Source organism: Gallus gallus, chromosome 3 (assembly GCF_016699485.2).
Source record: "Gallus gallus isolate bGalGal1 chromosome 3, bGalGal1.mat.broiler.GRCg7b, whole genome shotgun sequence".
Taxonomy (NCBI): Eukaryota; Metazoa; Chordata; class Aves; order Galliformes; family Phasianidae; genus Gallus; species Gallus gallus.
In genome coordinates, this window is record NC_052534.1 from 99,980,287 (window position 1) to 100,000,462 (window position 20,176).

The 20,176-nt window shown below is 39.7% G+C and overlaps 1 protein-coding gene across 1 annotated transcript; it reads right to left on the reverse strand.

The window, feature by feature from the left end:
* Nucleotides 1-532: 532 nt before the first annotated feature.
* On the reverse strand, nucleotides 533-13,406 carry ZPAX (zona pellucida protein). The gene is made up of 22 exons (NM_001398100.1): nucleotides 13,335-13,406; nucleotides 13,080-13,132; nucleotides 12,540-12,632; nucleotides 11,107-11,234; nucleotides 10,296-10,439; nucleotides 9,699-9,782; nucleotides 8,898-9,065; nucleotides 8,733-8,829; nucleotides 8,415-8,638; nucleotides 7,319-7,472; nucleotides 7,037-7,245; nucleotides 6,834-6,951; nucleotides 6,460-6,665; nucleotides 5,920-6,037; nucleotides 5,113-5,282; nucleotides 4,263-4,336; nucleotides 4,056-4,183; nucleotides 2,896-3,085; nucleotides 2,372-2,513; nucleotides 2,015-2,111; nucleotides 1,796-1,876; nucleotides 533-1,711 (listed from the first exon to the last, which is right to left on the reverse strand). The coding sequence occupies exons 1-22, from the start codon at nucleotides 13,355-13,357 to the stop codon at nucleotides 1,692-1,694; spliced, it is 2,721 nt and encodes a 906-aa protein (NP_001385029.1). The 5' UTR covers nucleotides 13,358-13,406; the 3' UTR covers nucleotides 533-1,691.
* Between the last annotated feature and the right edge of the window lie 6,770 nt (nucleotides 13,407-20,176).

A 20,176-nucleotide genomic window follows, 5' to 3' on the forward strand; every position in this document is an offset into this window, starting at 1 on the left:
ACATGTCTCACCTAACCCCCGCACTCCCAGAGGTGAATGTGGTTCAGGATGCCCATGGCAGCCTTTGTGTGCTGTTAGAACATCATCACAGCAGATGAAAATTGCAGCTCCGTCTGGAGAAAACACTGTATACCAGTCTTATTTCTTGAGAGAAACTCACCATGATACAGAGATGTAGAGGGAAGTCACTATACCACCTGTATAGTAACTAAACTGGAATCTATTAGACACAAAACCCTAGCAAGCATATCGTGGATGTGCTTGTGAACACAATGGATTGTACCCACAGACTCAGGAATAGATGACACTTAACCATTGGGTTAACATAGGGGAAATAATCATTAAACACAAAGTAAATGGCCTGTCAAGCTTGTGTTTTGCCTTTCCTTTTATTCCCTTATTGAAGAACAAGATGCACATTTCAGCATCAACAGCTCAGCAGTAAGCTGTAAGTAAGCAGTAGTAAAGTAAGACTCTTTCAGCACTGTAGCTGTTTCCATTGGAAAACAGTCTTGAGGCACTTCACACACTGTTCATCAGGAAGCCCACACATCTTTTATTGTCTTTCTTTGCAAAAAATCTATCAACTACATAATATTATATGTTGACAAGATTTACAAATATGAGCTTTAAGTTATAGCACAAACCGGTTTAATGAGGCCACTGTACAGGTATTATAACAGAGCTACAAATCATTTATTCATTGTTTTTCTTCACAAGGTACAAACAGATTCATGAAATAGTTTCTTGCTCAAGGTGGTTTTCACAGAAATCCCCTATAGTAGAATTCTATTTAATAAAGTTAAAAAGCAAACAGCGTTTTATACCCATTGTTGTAGTTTTTGCCCTAAGCAATAATGATTCATGCCAAGCAATAGCTTTCCTTACAACAGGAAAATACAGCACTGAATCTGAACTGTTTTCATAGCTCTGTTTAGATGCAGGCAAAAAACAAAAACAAAAACACATTTTTCCTTTCACTAAAAAGAAGAAAGAGGACAAGGTAATCTAACAGGAACTCCTAGTAAGGATGAATCCTCAACACTTTGTAGATACAGAGTTTAGTAATAGTAGTTTTGTGATAGTTGCCATGATAATACACTGAGTCCCCACTAAAAGCTTATTTTCATCTAGTGTGACTGCTTATTCAGCATAGCAGAGTTACTGGTGCAATCTGTGACTGATTCCTCCCCATCCCAAGGAAAGCAACAACTTGATATTGCAGAGCCACAGTCCTCCAAAGAGATCCACAGCTCACAGATTTTCTCCCAGTTGCCTCTACAGAATCAAATACGTTCATGCCCACCTTGGTTCAGAAAGGCTTACTGATATTAAGCTCCCTGCAATACCTTATTCATCTACAGTCTTTAAGAAGAACAACCACCACTCACTCCAAATGACTGACTTGATGCCTGCTGCTACCATCTTCCCTCTGCTCTGAAACAGATGTTTAGAACTGCAGTATGATTAGAAGAGTTTCAGAAATGTTTGCTGGTAAGACTAGGTCAGATGCAAGAAGTTACTAAGAGATTACATTAGTGTTTGCTTAGCTGACCCTTTTCCTCAGTACGCACTGAGAATGTATTTTCCTGGGAAATATCTTTGAGTCCTTCCTGGTAAGTCCGGGCAGACTACTTGCTTAGGGCATTTGACTGCAACTTTACAGAACTAACCAGTTCTTGGTTATTCCCTCAGAAATCTGCGTGTTCACCTAGAGGGAAGAGAGAAATGCCTCTTATGTTACAACTGTTGTACGCTTAGTATATCAGTAATGTGATCTGAGAGCAATACCAACCTTTGCTGGCCAGTTTTTCCTTTCTAATAAGCACTGCTCCAGATGACACATGGCCCCGTGAATGCAGTTCTGCATGGCGGTCTAGTGAGACATTTCAGCTTTTAATATTCTGTAGAGCACACACCAGGAGGAGTCTGCCAATTGACAAAGCTCCCAACAGCATATATGTGCTGCTGAGCAAGCTCCAGGAACAACTTGAGAAATACCAGGTTTTCTTACCAAGGCGCTGCGTCCCAGGATTGCATCCCCTCTGACAAATCACATCTGAAGGCAGTGGTGTAGTGCTGCAGATCACAACACTGCAGTGCAAATATAACTACAGAAAAAAAGAAATTGCAGTATGTACAGGGGACTCTAGTAAAAATTGGATACTCAGACAGACTCCAAATGAGATTATTAGTGAATGCTATTGTGTGGCTAGGCTAGTCTTTCTGTACAACTCCTAGTGTTATGCCTTGAAGGCAGATAATAGACTCCATCAGTACCTGGCTAACAGCTCTTCTACAGCATTTGTTCTATGTACTGCTCTACACATTGGGACTACCAACAGTGCATGAGAAGCAAGACATTTCTCACCTGCATTTGTAATAGAGCTGTGCCTTGTACAAAGGTGAACACTGTTACTTCAAATCTTTTCAAGTGCTGAGGAAATTTTACTCTACGGCTGTAATTAACTTCATGAAAGACTGTTCTGTAAGAGTCCTCACTCCTTTCACACCTTTTGGGAAAAAAAAAAAAATGAAAGAAAGCAAATATAATCCAAGCCTTCATTTCAGCAAGGTCCTTCCACAAGCTACGGATGTGAGATGCCAAAGAACTTGTTTTCCTCAGAGCACAGCTGTGTGGACAGAGCTCCTCCCATTCAGGAGGAGCCTTTGGCCATGGTAATAGTTGCTTTTTAGATGTTTGTTAGCAGTAGCTAGAAGCACTTGGTGCTTTTGACACCAAAAGCCATAGCTAGTGTGCAGGCACCTTCATGTACTTCAACAGATACAAAGTCAGGACAGAGCAAACTCTCTTAGGCAACTTCTAACCTCTTCCCCATTTCTTCTAGTTAAGGTTAGGGGCCTTGTACTGCACAAGAGGGATGCTCTTCTTACCCGTTTATGAGGATTGGCCATCGTGGAAGACTGTCTTGGCTTTGGGAGTTGGTAGCCCAACAGTCTTCCAAGTTTAGTTCCAGCCTTGGATCTGCAGGCTGGAGCAGTTCAACTTCAAAGTACAGTGCCTCCCTCAGATATTTTACCACAGGATATTCCAGTTCCTGATAGGGCTCAGAATAGGATTTCTCTAGAAGAGATGTTAGAGTTTCCTTTTTACAGGGTGAACACTCACCAGTTTTGAGTCACTCCGTTTTTCCACCATCATTCACTCTGCTATAGTATCAGAACTGGGAGAGTATATATGTGTCAGCAAATAGGACTATGGTGGCAGAGGAAATAAGAACTAGTGAAGAAAGATGTGAGGATCCAGAGGAGGAGGAGGAGACACTTCCTTTCATAAAACCCACTGCAATGAGATGTTTGTTCAAAACTACTTCTAGAAAAGCACTGAAATATAAGAGAAGAGCCATTCCAGTCAGGGTGATAGTTTTGTTCAGGCTTCAGTTGCCTCCTCTGCCAGGATGTTACCATTTTGCAGCAGCATTATCATAGAGTCATAGAATGCCTTGTGTTGAAAAGGGCAGTGATCATCTAGTCTCAACCCCCCTACCACGTGCAGGGTTGCCAACCATTGGATCAGGCTGCCCAGAGCCATATCCAACCTGGCCTTGAATGCCTCCAGGAATGGGGCATCCACAACCTCCTTGGGCAACCTGTTCCAGTGTGTCACCACCCTTTGTGAAAAACTTCTTCCTAAGCTGCATTGATACAGCTTCCTTCTTTGACACAGCACTGGCCACAATATCTATACACTAATTCCTCTGCTTAGCTATACTTTAAGGGCTGATACAGGAGAGAAACCAACATCACAACCACTACACAAGATAATATGGTTACCCCAGCAAAAAACCCACAACTTGGTTGCACATGATATGATCCACTGTAGATCCCTGGCCATTTGTTACATTCTGGAGGCAAAACCTATGAAGCCTTCAAGAAGTCTTTCACTTTGCCCTTGGAGTTATTCAAAAGCACCCTGGAGGTGGTCTTGGGCAACTGGCTCTGAGTCACTCCATTGGAGCAGAGAGTTTGACAAGACAACAATCAGCAGCTCCTCCAACCCTATCCTTCATGAAAAGCCTGATCAGAAAAGTTACCTTTAAAAAGCTTCAGGGAGAGATCCAGAGAGTCAAAACCTGGCTTAATACTTGGCGGAAGGTTTTTCTTGTTTTCATAGTGGACATCAGCTGAGTGCTTGATGGTGTAAACACATACAAACCTTAATCTGAAGGAAAACATTTTGGATTAGATTTTTAGAAATTGAAACCATCCTTGACAATCTCCTTCTAGGGAACATTACTTACTGGTATACTGGTATATCATTTCCAGGTCTGAAGTAGAGTATATCATTTTCATATGTTATAGATGTGCTGTTGAACTGAAACATACATGTTGTTACAAACAGAACAGTTACTTTAGAACTGACTCCCCAAACAATATCCACATCCCTTCACTTGCCTGGCAATCTGGAAGAGTGCTCTGAGCAGGGTGCGCTTAGAAACGGCCAGAAACTAATGGCCAACAGTCTTGTACTCACTAAACTAAACCCAGTGACAGCTAACAGCAAAGTCATGATAAAGAAGACCTAATCAACCAACACCCTGAATAACCTACAAGCCCAGAAACAAGTGCATTGGGCCTGAGATAAGAGTTCAGTTGATTCTGTTAGCAGAATCTGTAGCTAGCATTCACAGAATTAAGTTGCATTAGTTGCAATTGGAATTTTAACATTATTAGATCTTTTGTTGTTTTGTCTCTATTTTCTCCTTATGTAGGACACAGGCTGCAGGAAGAGGAAACCCACTCTAATTCTTAGTCTAGGTATTCATTAGTGACTACTAATCTGCTTCTACAAGGAAGCAGAGTATATATCAACAACATAAGCTCACATTCAAGTCTGTTACAGTCAACAACATCAAACTAAGTTCGGTTTCAGAAAGCATTTCTGGCTCTAAAAAATGGTTTTCACTAAAAAAATAAAAATTCTACCTAACTGATTTTTGTATTCTCAAAAAAGGAGTGTAGGTATACTGCCTTTCAGAAGCGACCACTTGTCAGCTGCAGCCTTCCTGCAGCTTCTGAACCTCCACCATTTCCAGCACCAGGCCTATCCCAATAGGAGTATAAGTAAACTTAATATCACTAAGCCCTTACCTTTCTACTTGTTCCACATGTATTCACGTTGAACTTAAAGGTTGCAGTCTTCTTTGTCACTAGGCTAGGTTTGCACTGTTTGTCTCTTAAGACAAGAAGGCTGGTGTCCAGATCTGCAAGTCTTACTAATTTTATTGCAGTAATTACCACGGTGCCATTGGGAAGGCACTCTGAAAGAGAAACATACATTTTTCAGTACAAATCAGGCTACAGAATAAAGGGGCTGGAGAATGACATTGAAGTTCTGTACGGATTTGCTAGCAAGGCTTTTGGCAGCTCATGAGAGCAAACATTTGAGCAAGATTTTCACACTAAGTTTTATTTTTCTTTACTCTAGCATCTTTAGTGCGTGCACTACAGTGAATAATGATGATTTCACTCTTTTGTTCTTAGAAAGCCTCCTCTCACCAAAAGATTTTTCCAGACAATATATTTCAGCACAGTCAATCCAGATGAGTATGTTTCTCAACTAGGAGTTTATAAGCTGACCTCTCCCTCAAGGCACATCTTCATAATCGTAACAAGAAACAAACAACAAAAGAGGCCTCAGACAAGCCCAAACGCTTCTGACAAATATTTTTGCTTTTGAGAGTGAGAGCAAGATTTTTGTCTCCTTCACCAAACCTGGACCTGACAGGATAGTCTCTCCAAACTGTAATTTCCCTTACATTGTAGCATATTACTTGGCATAAAATTTGACATGAATACTACAAACCTTTAAAACTGTGTAGACTTGTGATTATTTATGCAACTCAACAAATAGCACTTAGGAGCTAAGACCCAGTGTGTTAGAGGTAATGTTCTTACGTATTAGCTCTGAAGGTGGAAATCTGCAGGAAATTGAGAAGTCCTTCTTATTAGCCAAGGTGATGCCATCCTTCAAGGTTAAGTGGAGAGAAGCCATTACTCCAGAAATATGAATATCCTAGGAATGATACTCACAGATTAAATAAGAGAATGAAGATCCACTACTTTTCTAGAAATACTCAGACAGCAGATTACCACAAGCCAAAGGTAATGGTCCTTGACCAAAACCACATCCACAAGAGATATTTTTATTTTAATCCGGAGACGGACACAAAGAGCTTTTTCAGTAGTTTTACAATACAACTTAAATATCACTGCCTGTACAATTTCCATTAAAATGTTGTTCAGCCTTTAAGTGCTTGTAAAGTGCTTTTCTTGACTATAAAGCATTCTTTCAGAGTAGAAAATGCCCTCCATTAATTATTTGAAGTCTATCCCAAATGGACACTTTATTTTTACCTACAAGGACATAGTGTACCATATGAATATCTCATAGATAATAGAGCATGCATTTTAATTGGTGCAGACTAGTATCCTTACCTTATAGTCCACAAGGGAGGAAAGGAAAGGGACAGAGACAGTCAAGTGAGTCCCATTGTCATTCAGGCTATAGTAGTCTTCCTGGGCAACCTCTGGTACCAGGTGCTGCTCAGAGATGAAGGGCAGCCAGTTTTGGTCCACATTTCCGTGTGTGATAATGAGATGGAAGTCATTCTCATCACAAAATCCCCTTGCACTGGGTAGTACTGTAATACAATGAAGAGTCAGCCAGTGTGCTTGCTACTATTGGAGTTTAAGAGTGCTATTTAGCGCTGACAGCATCACTGGCTGAATGTAGCACAGTTAACAGCTGAGTTCAGTCAGGCTAGTTGCAGCCAGATAAAGACAGTTTTGCTCAGGTTCCACTAGCTTACCAGCATCTTTAACAGCAGACACTGTTATAATGGGGACAGAGAATGTGTCTCTTGTTGGAAGGATGATGAACTTCAGTGTGACATTGAGTGTGTATTCTCTTGTGTCATCGATTACGTACTAGGAAAATCATATTTAGAAAAAAAAAGTGAGTGATACAATTTCTATACCATGGTATACTGTAGTGCATACTCTTTGTACACACCTCTTTCTTAATGCCGGGTGCATCAAATGACACTTGTATTACATAGATTTTGCTTCCATTAGCATATTGAATCTCATATGTTAAATACCCATGCTGAATAGCTTCAGGTACAGTTACAGTTGTCCCCTCAATGGTCAAGTTCACGAGCTCCACATCCAGGAGAAACATTCCCACTGTAACATTCATTAACCTTGCACTCAGATTGAGGTCTGAAAATGCATAAGCCAACATTATTCTCTTATCAGTACCAAAACCTTCAGTAAACAGTGTTAAGCCACTTACTGTTAGTTACCGCAAGTTCCACTTGTTCAAATGGTGTTTCTATTTCCTTGATGATGGTATACTTGGTTAGTCCCCATTTGTTATCCTCCCACTGGTGTTCCAAGAACAGGTTGATGGAGTATTTTGCCCCATGCTTTCCACTGCTCACAGAAGTCTGCAATTTCATAATCAACATCCTTCAGTAGAATATGACTTTACATTACAGTTAAAGTTGTACCATAGCATTACAGAATCTGCTAGAGCCATAGCTCCAAATAATTGTCCTCCCCTGCTCTGTGAGGCCACTTTTACACTTGGAAGTTTGAAAATAAACCAATCAACACATGTGAGGAGCTGAACTCTTATGTGGTGCTTCCTCTATCACTATTATGAGCACTAGTTCTCTAAAGTATAGATTCTCAGGATATTCAAGAGACTATCTATCAAAGTCATCCCCCACCTGTTACTTCCAAAGCAGCAGGGGACTTTTTAACCAAGGAAATTGCTCCTCCTTCAACTTCTCTAAAGCTCAGTTGTTATAGCATTTGCCCAGGACTCAGTTCACTTCAAGGAACTACTAGATTTTAGAGCTACAATCTCAAGGCATCTCAGTACCACGTGAGCCTGTAAACAAATAACATGCTCTCATTCTCTTCAATTTTTTTTTTTTTTTGAAAAATATGACAAGAACAGCATGTTTTTTTTAGCTTTGGAGTGTGGCATCAGGACTGCAAAGCCAAAGCTCTATGTTAACATGAGGAAGAAGACATATCAATAGTCCTTTATAGAATTGTGTCCATCTTTACTTGTTAGTAAGAGTCTTCACAATGCAATGCATACAAGAGCTATTTGTACCTTTGATTTGCCCTTTCTTCCTCCTTCCCTTACCTCTCCCCCCTCCCCTATCACTTGGAAGGAACAGCATGAAGAATTACTGCTGCCCAGGAAAACAAGGTGAATCACTATTCTATCACTATTCAGTACTATATATCACCATTCTATGATCACTACAAAAAATAAAAACCCTAAAAAAAAAAGACCAAACTATGAAAAACCCAAAAAACACAAAAACCACTCAACAGAAAAGCTACTTTGCCTGCCATCCAACATGACCAACCTTGTAAGAGCCACCTTCTGCACCTATAGGTATCTTCATTGTAATTGTATTTATATCATTAGATAACACATATTTCCTGGAGGCCATTTCTTCAGCAGAGAGTTTGTGTAGATTCACACCAGCTTCAACAAGCACATCCTTAAAGTCAGTTGCTCCAGCACAGAGTGCTTGAAAATATTTTGGAACAGTCCAGATGATTGTTTTGTTAGTGTAATTCACACCATCTTGGGGACAAGATAAGAAAGCTGTCAGCTCATTACTGTAGTTGCAAGCCAGACTTAATATTTAAGCATTGGGGTAAGGCACCATGTTTCTCACCTACAGGACATGCCACAGCAGTATCCACCATCAGGATCATCCACTGCTGTTTGTAAAATGTACTTGATCTCACTGCAGAAAAGGTAATACCCTGAGCCTGCAGAAAGAGATCTCATTAGACTTGTACAGTCTGACAACTTCCTGGGTTGGAGTGAGTGTACCAACCTTGACCAGTTGAATGTGTGCAGTGTTGTATGGCACTCGCAGCAGAATTCTGGTTTCTGTGCTGTTGAGTCCATAGCCAGCCCTCCAAGCATCACTTACAAGCAGAGCTCTTTTTTCTTCTGGTTGATGAAACAGTATCTGCCATACTGAGGCTTCCCCTGCTTTTGCCTACTCAGAGAAATTCATAAACAGTTTGAACAAGCTCTTTCAAGTGAGTTACTTACTACATCAGATGATTTATTGTATTCAGCTGCCCAGCAGTTCTGTTGCCTTATTCTAAATGCTGGTCACGTGATAGCCCTCAAGCTTTGCCTTGCTCAGCCTCTTACACAAAGAAAGCTTTCTGTATCAGGAGTAACAAACAGATACAGAACTGGAAAAAAAAAAAAGAACAAAACAAAAACCAGACATCCCTTCTGGTTTGGAGATAGATGATGGGGCAGGATATTGGCAGCACTGCTGCGCTGCGATTATAGAGTCTAAAAAGAAAAAAGCCTATCTGCAGCTCATTCCTGGGCCATGAAGACTTAGAGATGTTGTTGAACACCCTCTTGCCAGGGAAAACTTGACTTTTAGCCTGAGAAACTGGTCTCCATTTCTTCCCTGGAGATTAGGCCTGCAGCTTTCTATATTTCTAATGTGAAATAACTCTATCCTAAAAACTAGTTGGTAAGGGATTTCTGTTCTTCCTACCAAAGTGTTCTTTTGGAAAGGACAATTTATACTGTGTGGACATTGAAGGATGATAGTGTCAGAAGTAGCACTAGCTTTTACTATCAAGAAAAAAGAACTGATTTTTACCTTTGGATAAGAAAGAATCCAATCCTCAGGTTCACTCAAAATGATATCCTTCTCAGTTTGGGGAACATCTCTCCTGGCAGAAACCTCAGTAGAAAAAGGCACTCTAAGTGTTGGTGGCACATTTTTCCTTGTCTCTTTATTTCAGCTTATCTATTATCTAGTTTTAGTGTTTTCACTTCCATTTAAAGACAGGAAATTATTTTGGAGAGGACAACAGGAGTCAAGAGAGTTCTTCTCACCAAAGTTCTCCACAGCAAGCTTCGTAGGTATACTTTCTGAAGGAAATCTCCAATTCACTTATTTCAAAATGTGTTGAGACAATATCCAGCAAGTTCAACCCATTAGCTTAACCTCTTAAATACTATTTCACAACTTTATTGGCTATTAACACCATTCAGTAGTCTATATAAACATAATATAAATGCATCACTAAGCTCAAGGTGTATGCTATGGTTTCACCAGTTAACCTTTCATAGTGAGACAAACTCTGTTTCTAGTACTCATTCCTATCATGTAATCTGCATCCAAATGTGGAATCTTCTAATATTCACTTCTTCACCTCAAGCTATTTTACCATAAGACACTTCCAGTCCTTACCTCCATGTAGTTGGTTTCACATACTAACTCCCTTGGACTCCATGGACGATAAGGGCAACTTGCACTTCTCAGATAAGTTGTAGCATTTTTCATATCAGAAGTATGGGACGCTTTGATTTTTACAGTTACTGTGAACACATCTTTCTGCATAGACACAGTAAGCACACATTAGACTGATTTTTCCAAGCAGGACATTAGCTCTTCTTGTGACCTAACTCAGGAAATCCACCCATCAGACTTTCCACAGAAGAGCAACTCCATTGCTGAAATATTGTTTTCTACTTACTATGGTTAACTATATAGCCCGCACACATGGAGATGTATAACTAAATAGCCACACAAATGCTATGGGGAGGAACTTCAGTCTTTCATATAGCTCCAGAGCTTGACAGAACAAAACACATCTCAAGATGTACCTGATCTTGTGGTTTACAGCATAGCAGCAGTGAGCATGGAACACATGCAGAGAAACTTTTGAGATTAAGCATTACTACATCTCAGACACACAAAACACTAGAGAAGAGCAGAACAGCCAGATGGAATTCCCTGTTTTTATTCAGGAAAAGGCAGTTGTCCTTCAAGAGCATGTGATATGTTACTTCCTATGCTCATCTGTGCTATTATGTAGTACATTTGAACATCAATACCAAGGATTATTTTCAGACCTCTGGACCCATTTGAGGGGAATTAAATAATTTTCTGCTAGTCGTTGTTCAAGACATTACAACCTGTCAATTAATGCCTACTAATAATTTGTTCATCTTCCACCTAAAGGTTATACACAACAGCAACACATCTTAATTTGACTTACCTCCAAGTGAGAATGACAACTTAGTGCAGAAGCACGAAACACAATGCTGTTCCTGCTGCTGTAAGTTATTGTGTAGCCACACTGTGATGCAAGGGCCTCATCCAGCTCCCAGGCTATGCCAGATTGGTCTATGAGCAATTAGTTGAGATCAGCATTAATTAGTATAACCCCTTCTCTGTAGGATCTCAGCAACCTACCCTTGTCCCTAGGGTTCACTGTCTCAGGACATCTATGGCTCGACTACTTACCACATGGTCAGATTTAAGAGAAAACTGCAGATGAAAGTCTGCAAGGAAGTACACAGAAAGAGAAGTAGGGTAGGATTACAAACAGACTGGGACAGGAAACACTAGTAGCTGAAGGGCCGAAGATAATAAATGACCAATATTGCAGGATGTGAAATCCTGAACGGAGAGAAAGACTGGGTAAATACAGAACAGACAGATCAGTGTCAGAGTTGTCATGGTTGATTGACGATGGCAGCTTGCAGTATCAGGGTGCTGTTCCAGGGCTGGCACAGCTCCATGTTTCTCTCTAATGCCTGCTTGGCCAACAGAGACTCTTCAGGAATCTTAATCAGGACAATGAACACACTAATGCTTAGATCAAATCTCTCAGTCTACAAAACTAAGTAATTATTTTAGGCTAAAAATATGATATTTTCAAGCTGTACATACCTCAAATGCAGAGTCTGTTTATGTATGGGTGAAGATGCTTAAGCACAGAAACATACAGTAAGAAGGATTGGATGTAAGTGTAATGTTCTTGAAAAATGAATGCAGTGTAATTGCCTACACCTAGTCAGACAACTAACTAGCACTGACAGCTAGTTCATCAGGTGAAAGATTACACAAACTTAGCCTTGATGTCTATTGTTCTCAAGTTATCTCACTCTGACCTTCTAGGACACACTGTGGTATTTCTCACTTGAATGTACCACTTGTTGATTACTAAGTCTGTAGTCAGAGAAGGCCCAGCTAATTTTCCTGCTCATTAATAACTTACACCCATCTACTAGGTCCCTTAGCTGTAAGCAAGAAAGTGGATAGCTGTCAGTGCAAAACCAGTAATATAGTACCAGCTAAGGCTACTGCATTTTGAGAATAGGATATGGGGTGACTGTAGAAAATATTGGTACCAGAAACAATATCCATTGGCATCAACATGCCAACAGCTACCATATTCTCCTACAGAGTGCATTTCACTTTCAGTCCAATGGCAGTTGTGATCAGACTTGATAGAACTAAGTTATAACAAGGCTATAAGTTAAACAAAAATAAAGGTAGCTTTAAAAACAACAACAACAAGAAATAATCTACTTCCACAACTCTATTAGCTTAATAAAATCCTGCAAATTCTAGTGTAGGAGGAACTCAAATGATTTTTACAGATTTCACCAATTCTCCCCTCTAATTTCTTCTGTATCAACTTACCAACAGCAGAAAAAGATAAATATTTATCCTTGAAGTGCTCCATGCTCAGGGTTAAATGCAAAAAGTTCTTCAAGCACTCTGAACTCATGAGTCCTGCATTAAAGGCATTGAAAGACAGAAATACAGAATTGAAGATAAGAAATAGAAATCCTCTACTTCCCATACAGCTTTGTATCAGAAATTATATTTCTGTATCTTCTAATAAAGGATATTAGACTTAAAAATGAGCAAACCAAAAACAAACAAACAAAATTAATGAAGAAATCACCAAGCAATACTTCCAACACACCCATGAACATGTATGTATTCCAGTAGTAATTGTAACTGGTCAGCTGGCACTGCTGCTTTGAGCAGCCAGTGATGGAAACAGGATTCTGCAGTAGGGTCAAGAGAGATCAAAGTTTGCTGCCCTAAACTGAACTTTTAAATTGGAATAGATTGAAACAAGGAAGACAAGAAAGTCTCCCTCCAATCTACTGAAAGGAAAACAAAAAAATAATATATATTTTTAAATGTAAATTCTGCTCACAGCAGTGTTACCTGATGCCACTTGGGCCCATGTTGCAGAGATGAGTATTCCTATTAATAATAACCTGCATGAAAAAGCAAGGATTAGCAGAATATACAAGCTTCTGCACTCAGAAACTTGAGCCTACATGTCAGAATAACAAGTCTAGATACCGCAAAATGAGATTTCCTTGACTACCACTGGAAGTTGGGTGTAACAAAGAAGCAGATCACAACACTGATGCCTTGAGGAAAACTGTCAACGTTCAACTACTGTAAAATTCTCACCTCACCACCAGACCCAACTGCATTGCACACTTCACCTCTGTACTTTTTCTTCTAACAGAGGCAAGGAAACACAAATTTCCACCATCAGCTTCCCATGAAACAAAAAGATTTTTATCTTCCCCATCTTAAGAGGAAAGGCTGCCCTCTTTTCAGCTGTTTGTCCTCCTAATTACAAATCTAATTACAAATTCATGTCACCTGCTCTTTTGTTTTTATTGATTAAATCCATTCCTAATGATCTCATAGCTGCAGGTTTCTGTGTGGTGGTAAAGAAGGCAGGAGGATAAGAAGTGCTGTTCTAATAAAATGTTGCAATTTTATTATTATTATTATTTATTTATTTATTTATTTATTTTTGAGTTGTTTCACTTTCACTTTGCTTCCTCTGTAGAGAAGCTTTGGTGGCCTTTTCTGTAGAGCTGGAGTTACTTATAGGTAGGTGTGCAAAGTGTAGCTTTAAGGCAGTAGATACAATAAAGAAAGAAGAGACTTGACTGTTGAAGTAACCTGAAAGGTGATTGCAGTGAGAGCAGGGCTGGTCTCTTCTCACTGGTGACAGGTGACAGGATGAGGGGAAATGGCCTCAAGTTGCATCAGGGTAAGTTTAGGTTGGTTAGTAGGAAACAATTCTTTACAGAAAAGGTTGTTAAGCATTAGAATAGGCTCTCTAGGGAGGTGTTTGAGTCACCATCCCTGGATGTGTTTAAAAGCCATTTGGATGTGGTGCTCAGGGATGTGATTTTGTGGAGGGTTGTTAGTTAGGGTAGTATGGTTAGCTTGCAGTTGGACTTGATGATCTTTAAGGTCTTTTCCAACCTGAGTGATTCTATGATTCTGTGAATGTTAAAGGTGACATATACCAGAATCTGACAGATATCTCAAACCAAAGCATAGAATGGTTTGTGTTGGGACCTAGAGATTACAACCGTTCTGCAGTGGGCAAGGGATACCTTCCACTGGATTTTGTTGGTCAAAGCCCCACACAACCTGGCCTTGAATATCTCCAGGGATGGGGCATCCACAGCTTCTCTGGGCAGCCTGTGTCAGGACCTCATTGCCCTCTGAGTAAAGAATTTCTTCTGACCTATCGGACTGGGTGACCTGTAGCACACTTAAATCAGAAATAATCCCTATTAGTCATGGTCAGCCAGTTTTGGGAAAACTTTCCCCCAAACTGTGGAAGAGTGGGTCTGATTGCAAGCAGATCAGAAATGAGGACCCTGCATTTGCTGCTTGCTGAAGGCAGAGAAGTTAAACCTATGGCCTTGGGTTCAAATGGCTTCCCACCATCACCAGTGTGGGTGCGTTCCGATCACTGTGGGTGATGCTTGGATTTGTGACACCTCTGGGACTGATAAGCTGAGATGCTGATGTCCAGAATGTAGCCAGCTTGTGTGTTACTACAGCAATATTAATAGCATACACAATAATAAATCCATCACTGCTTGATTATTGCATGTAACTGAGTGCAGTAATTCACCATTCCTTGTCTTCAAGGACAGCCATCATTCACTCTGTGCACATAGATTCTTAACTGTGGCATTTCTCATTTCTCCACTTTTGTGGCCAAAAACGTTGCTTTGATTTCCCTACTTATTTGGGAGCTATTTCTCTATTTTTTTCTGTACTTTCTAATAACTTTACAGGGAATAAATAATATTGACTTTGTAACAGCACATGCCACTCTTTGAGAGGTGAGGTGTGCAAAAAAAACCCTCTCTCTATTATGCATTTTATATTGGGAATCCTTTTGTCTTAGGTTTATGCTGTGACAGTCTGGTTTTGCTCCTTCCTCCGCACACGCGAAGGCAGAGAGAGGGCAGAGCTGCAGGTTTTGTAATTAACAACAGCGTCCTGGAGAGGGAGCCTGAGACCCTCCTGTGGGGATGCTCTGCTCCGCTCCGCCGGGCGGCTGCACCTATTCCAAAGTTTATTCAGCGTTTGTTCTTAAAACGGGTAACTATTGATAAAGGTCGTTTCAGGCAAGTGGGTGCATTTATTCTGAAGCTAAATGTTGCAGCAGTCCTTATTTCAGTACTTCAAAAGTATTGAAAAGATAATAAAATCAAATGTAAAAACAAAGTTTAGCTTGCTCTGAGATACTCAATTTTACCTCAGAAAACAAACAAACAAAAAGCTTACCCCCACCTGGCTTGTTTTCCTATTATTTCCTCTTGAAATTACCTAATCTGATGAATTTTTAGCTTTACGAGGAGTTTTTTTAAGAGCCATCACTATTTATATAGTATCCACTAATTATTGTTCTGAAGATAAAACCATGATTGTGCAGTCAGGGCTTAAACATTGCATTGCAAATTGTGTTTATTATTGCTTGATTAGTTAATGTTATAATTAAGCCTATTTTCTCAGTACAGTCAATATTGAAAATATTACAAAAATGTTAATATACTTTTCCAGAACTTGATTTAAGTACCAGCAGGGATGTGCCTGAGATTTCCTCTAGCATGCATGAAATCTACCCGACATTTAAGCAGATCTGCACTGTTGACATATCCATCACATCAGTTCTATGTTAGCTGTCCAAGCTCCTTATGTTTTTCTACCCTAAACTCCAGCTGGGTTTCCACAAATCCTTCCATGTGCCAATGCACACACAAGGTAGGATCCTGGTGGCACCTCATTCAGTTTTTGCAGTTTTAACAGAGTCATAGAATAATAGAATCATTATGATTGGAAAAGAGATCATCTAGTCCAACCCAACCCATCCCCACCATGCCCACTAACCACGTCCCTCAGTGCCACATCCACACTGTTCTTGAACGCCTCCAGGGATGGTGAATTCACCACCTCCCTGGGCAGTCTGTGCCAATGCCTCTCCAGTCTTTCTGAGAATATTTTTTTTTCCTAAAAAAGCGTCTAGGAGATTTAGAGTCATGGTGACACGTAACCACATATCAAAGTGGAAGGAGAATTACAGTAGTCCTGCTACAACTCAGGTTTATCACAAAAGTACTGAAAGCATTACCCATCTAGATTACTTCCATGGTTTCTGTCTGCTCATCCCATTCTTATTTTCTCTGGTTTTATCCAATTGTAGATTAATTCCCAGAGATGTTTACTTCTCTGTTTATTTATTTACTTTAAATTTCTTTTGTTATGTAGCACTCCTGTCTTGATTTGTAATTGTGACTCTGGGCAATAAAGTAACACATATAAATCCAAGACTATTTATACCCAGTTGAACCCAAATTGTCAGCTGACTTAATTAAAAAGTAAGACATTTTGTCCATCACAATTTTTATTTCTAACAGGTTTTGAAATCAAGAAGACTTTACTCAAATTCTATGGCCAAAATCGTCAAGAATGACGAAGTTTTCCTTCTGGCACTTTCATTAGTATCAGGGTAAGAACAGGAAGAAGTTACTTTCTGGGATTACTACTGTCTGCAAACATGTGTGTTTAATTTTCCAGTATCAGCATGGCTTAGTGTTACCAGCATCCTGCCTGGTAACTGATAGTTCTCCCACAGCAAACAGTGGCTGAGCAGTACGGTGAGGTCATGTAGTGTCATGACACTTGGGTTAAGAAGAAAAGGATGTCTGTACAGTCTAGTAGGGCTATATGCTAACTGTTCTTTGAAAGCTGTTTTAACTTCGCATTTTGAAGGCAAAAATGCATGATAAATAAAGTCCAACTAACAGCACTTCTCATATTAGATAATAGATAGTTCATTGTTGATAGGAATAATAAAACCAAGAGAGATTTTGCGGTCTCACCCACATAAAATGTCCACCAGAAAATTTATTGCTCACTTTCTTTGCAGGGTTACAATGCAAAATAATATTTATTCAATGTAGTACCCTATCTGTCGAACCCTATATCCTCTTCCCACCATGAATCTGTTCCTAGACAGTGTCTTTATGAGCGAGGCTAGTTCAAATATTTTCCATGTAAAAATAGCTAAATAAATAAATATATGGGGAGATAGAAAATACACTCTTCATCTGTTAGCACTAACTGCAAGAACAGACACATTAGATAGAATGAGGCCATTAACCAGAATTTAGCAACTTAGCCTGGGCTGTCTCTGCTGAAAGATATTCCTCCTCTGGGGATATGAATGATTTCCTAAATCATCACTGACTTGATTTTCTACTAGGCACAGTCCTGCTCTGGGAGTACAGTACAGTTCAGATCTCCAGAGAGCTAGAAGCCATCTGTCTCAGAGCTTTCTTGGGGGTCCCCCCTGTATGGGGCAGTACTGTCAGTTTAGCTGACAACTCACAGATTAAACAAGGGACTGACAAGTTTAAAAGAAGAAATGTTTCGAATTAAAGTTTTATAAGTCATGCTATGGTAGTCCTTTATTCTCTGAATAGGGTACAGGAAGGACATTTGAAACAAGCCTTGCCCCAGGAGTGTCAACCATGACCTTGTGAAGAACATAGTGTTTAGCACACACAGTGCTCGTAGTGTTAGGAGCTAGGCATGAAAGAGCTCATATCAGGGACCTATGTCCTGGAGAAACCGGTGAAAGGTGGTCTTCAGTGAGAAAAGGTTCTTAGAAAAAAGATTAGACTACCACTTCAGTTATAATTTATAATGGAATCATAGAATCGTAGAATGGTTTGGGTTGGAAGGGACTTTTAAGATCATCTCATCCCAACTCCCTGCTATAGACAGGGACACCTCCCTCTAGACCAGGCTGCTCACAGCCCTACCCAGCCTGGCCTTGAATGCTTCCAGGGAGGGGGCATCCACAACCTCACTGAGCAGCCTGTTCCAGTGTCTCACTACCCTCATAGTAAAGAATTTCTTTCTAATATCTAGTCTAAACCAACCCTTTTCCAGTTTAAAGCCATGCTTCCACCCATCTTCTTCCTGCTGTGCTTTCTGAGTGTCATGTCCTTCAGCATGGTGGTTCAAGGGCAGTGCATGTCCTCCTCCGAACCAGGACCATAACACATGTAGTTAGGGGTGAGATTTCCTATAATTGGTAATATCATTTCAACTGTTTGGCTGCATCAAATCAGCTCAATAGAAATGAGATGAATTAAGACAAAGAGATACACCAGGAAGTAATCTGGTCCTTACAGTCCAGTTAAAATTTGAGGATAGGAATTTATGGGCAGTGGAGAACAGTCTGTGAAAGTATCTGGAACCAAATGCAAAGCAATTTAGATTACTGTGATAGTACAAAAGCGCTTTGAGTAGACAATTTAAGACATCTGCCCATGGTTCAGACATCTGTGTGCAATGAATACTGCTTTCAAACAAGCTCTTTATTTGTCATTTCGTGATGTCCATTAATAATTGCTGCCCCTGTACAACCCTGTCTTTGTCTATACGTAGCTATATATGGTTACTTGACATCACTAATAAACAAGAAAAGAATTACTTGTTCTTAAATTGAAAATGCAATCTATGACCTAGTTCTATTTCAAACACAGACAACAGATTTTACTCTTCCCTCCCATTCTCTCCCTTTGTCTGCATTTGAAGATGTTATTGCACTTTTATATTCCTCAAAGTAATGGACACATAAACTAGCTCCTGTCATGCAGATGGGTCACACAGATAAAATCCTCTTGTATTTTTAGCTCATTTTCGTGGTGCTGAAGAACCTGAAATGCTCAGATCTATGGTCAGAAGCCAGGCTTCTCTTCAGACAGACATACAGATTTCTTTTCACTTCAAATATTCTCTGGATTAATAGTCACTATTTTACTCCCTTGTAGTCCAATCTTTCCTCATATTTAAGTAAATTTTTTGAGATCTTACAACATCATCTATTTATCTGAAAGTAAGTCTTAGTGTTATAAGAATGACATCAATTTTCTTTAATACAAGACTATGTACTAGTCCAATTAGAATCTGTAGCAACAGAAGTATCAAGCAAAAATAGTGTTAACTCCAGCAAATAAACAGATTTGTTCTGTCTGTTTAAATAATCCCATATGATGTCTTATTAGCAGTCAAACTGAGGCACTACAGAACCAAGAGAAACCTTTTCAGAGTATCTTTATAAAATCTAATTTGTAAGTCTAATTGTAATTTATTTAAATACAATTTTATGCTTGTTTATTGAAGTATCTAAGGTTTTGTGCTGCAGTCTTGAATGGATAATAGCCTGATCCTATTTGATTACAGTGGCCTTTGGATTGGAATCCCAGAACCTGGGGGATGAGGTTCTCTAGTTGCTCAGCATAAAGCAAACAGAAATTTATTTAAGATCGGTATATTTATAAATTTGGGAACATGTTCAATTGCATCAGTGTTTGACTACATTGCTCTGCTCGTAGAACTCCATGTTGCCTTTTGGGGAAGAAGGTAAGTTCAAATTCAGGTGGCATATCTCATCTCCCCAGAACTGGCAGTCATCCAGTGCTAAGCTAAAGGTCTCACAACACTTCCTATAACAGCTGGGGGCAATGTTGGCTTTCTGAGAAATAATGCTTTTCTGTGGAAACATATTGTAATTGTAAAGATCATGAAAGATATGGAGAAGGTAACTTGGAATATCACCATTTTGCATGATGAATTGTATAAGGAAATACCAATCAATCTGTCATACTATGGAGAATGCTCTGTGGATAAGGTCAGAGAAGCAAAACAGAATGAACATAACCTCCATGTCATCTCCACAGCAGTTTGTGGAAAAGGCAATGCCAATGAAAAGCCATGCCAGCTCTTCCAAACCCTCCTTCACTGAAGTGTTAAGCAAGATACAAAAAAAGTTTGTGAATTACTCATATACTACAGAATATGTGTGCCAAAGGGCCATGTAAGCATGGAAGATTGAGTTTTACAGATAGATAGACAATAGATACACTATTTTAGATGCAGTAAATCTGGATTTACATAGTTGAGTGACTGCAGGG

What these genes read in the sequence shown, in the direction of transcription:
- ZPAX (NM_001398100.1), bottom strand. Translation starts at nt 13,357, where the DNA reads ATGCAGTTGGGTCTGGTGGTGAG. An exon ending in ATGGGCCCAAGTGGCATCAG is followed by an intron (nt 12,633 to 13,079) that starts GTAACACTGCTG and finishes CCTTTAATGCAG; the next exon opens with GACTCATGAGTTCAGAGTGC. An exon ending in GTTGTCATTCTCACTTGGAG is followed by an intron (nt 10,440 to 11,106) that starts GTAAGTCAAATT and finishes GTGTCTATGCAG; the next exon opens with AAAGATGTGTTCACAGTAAC.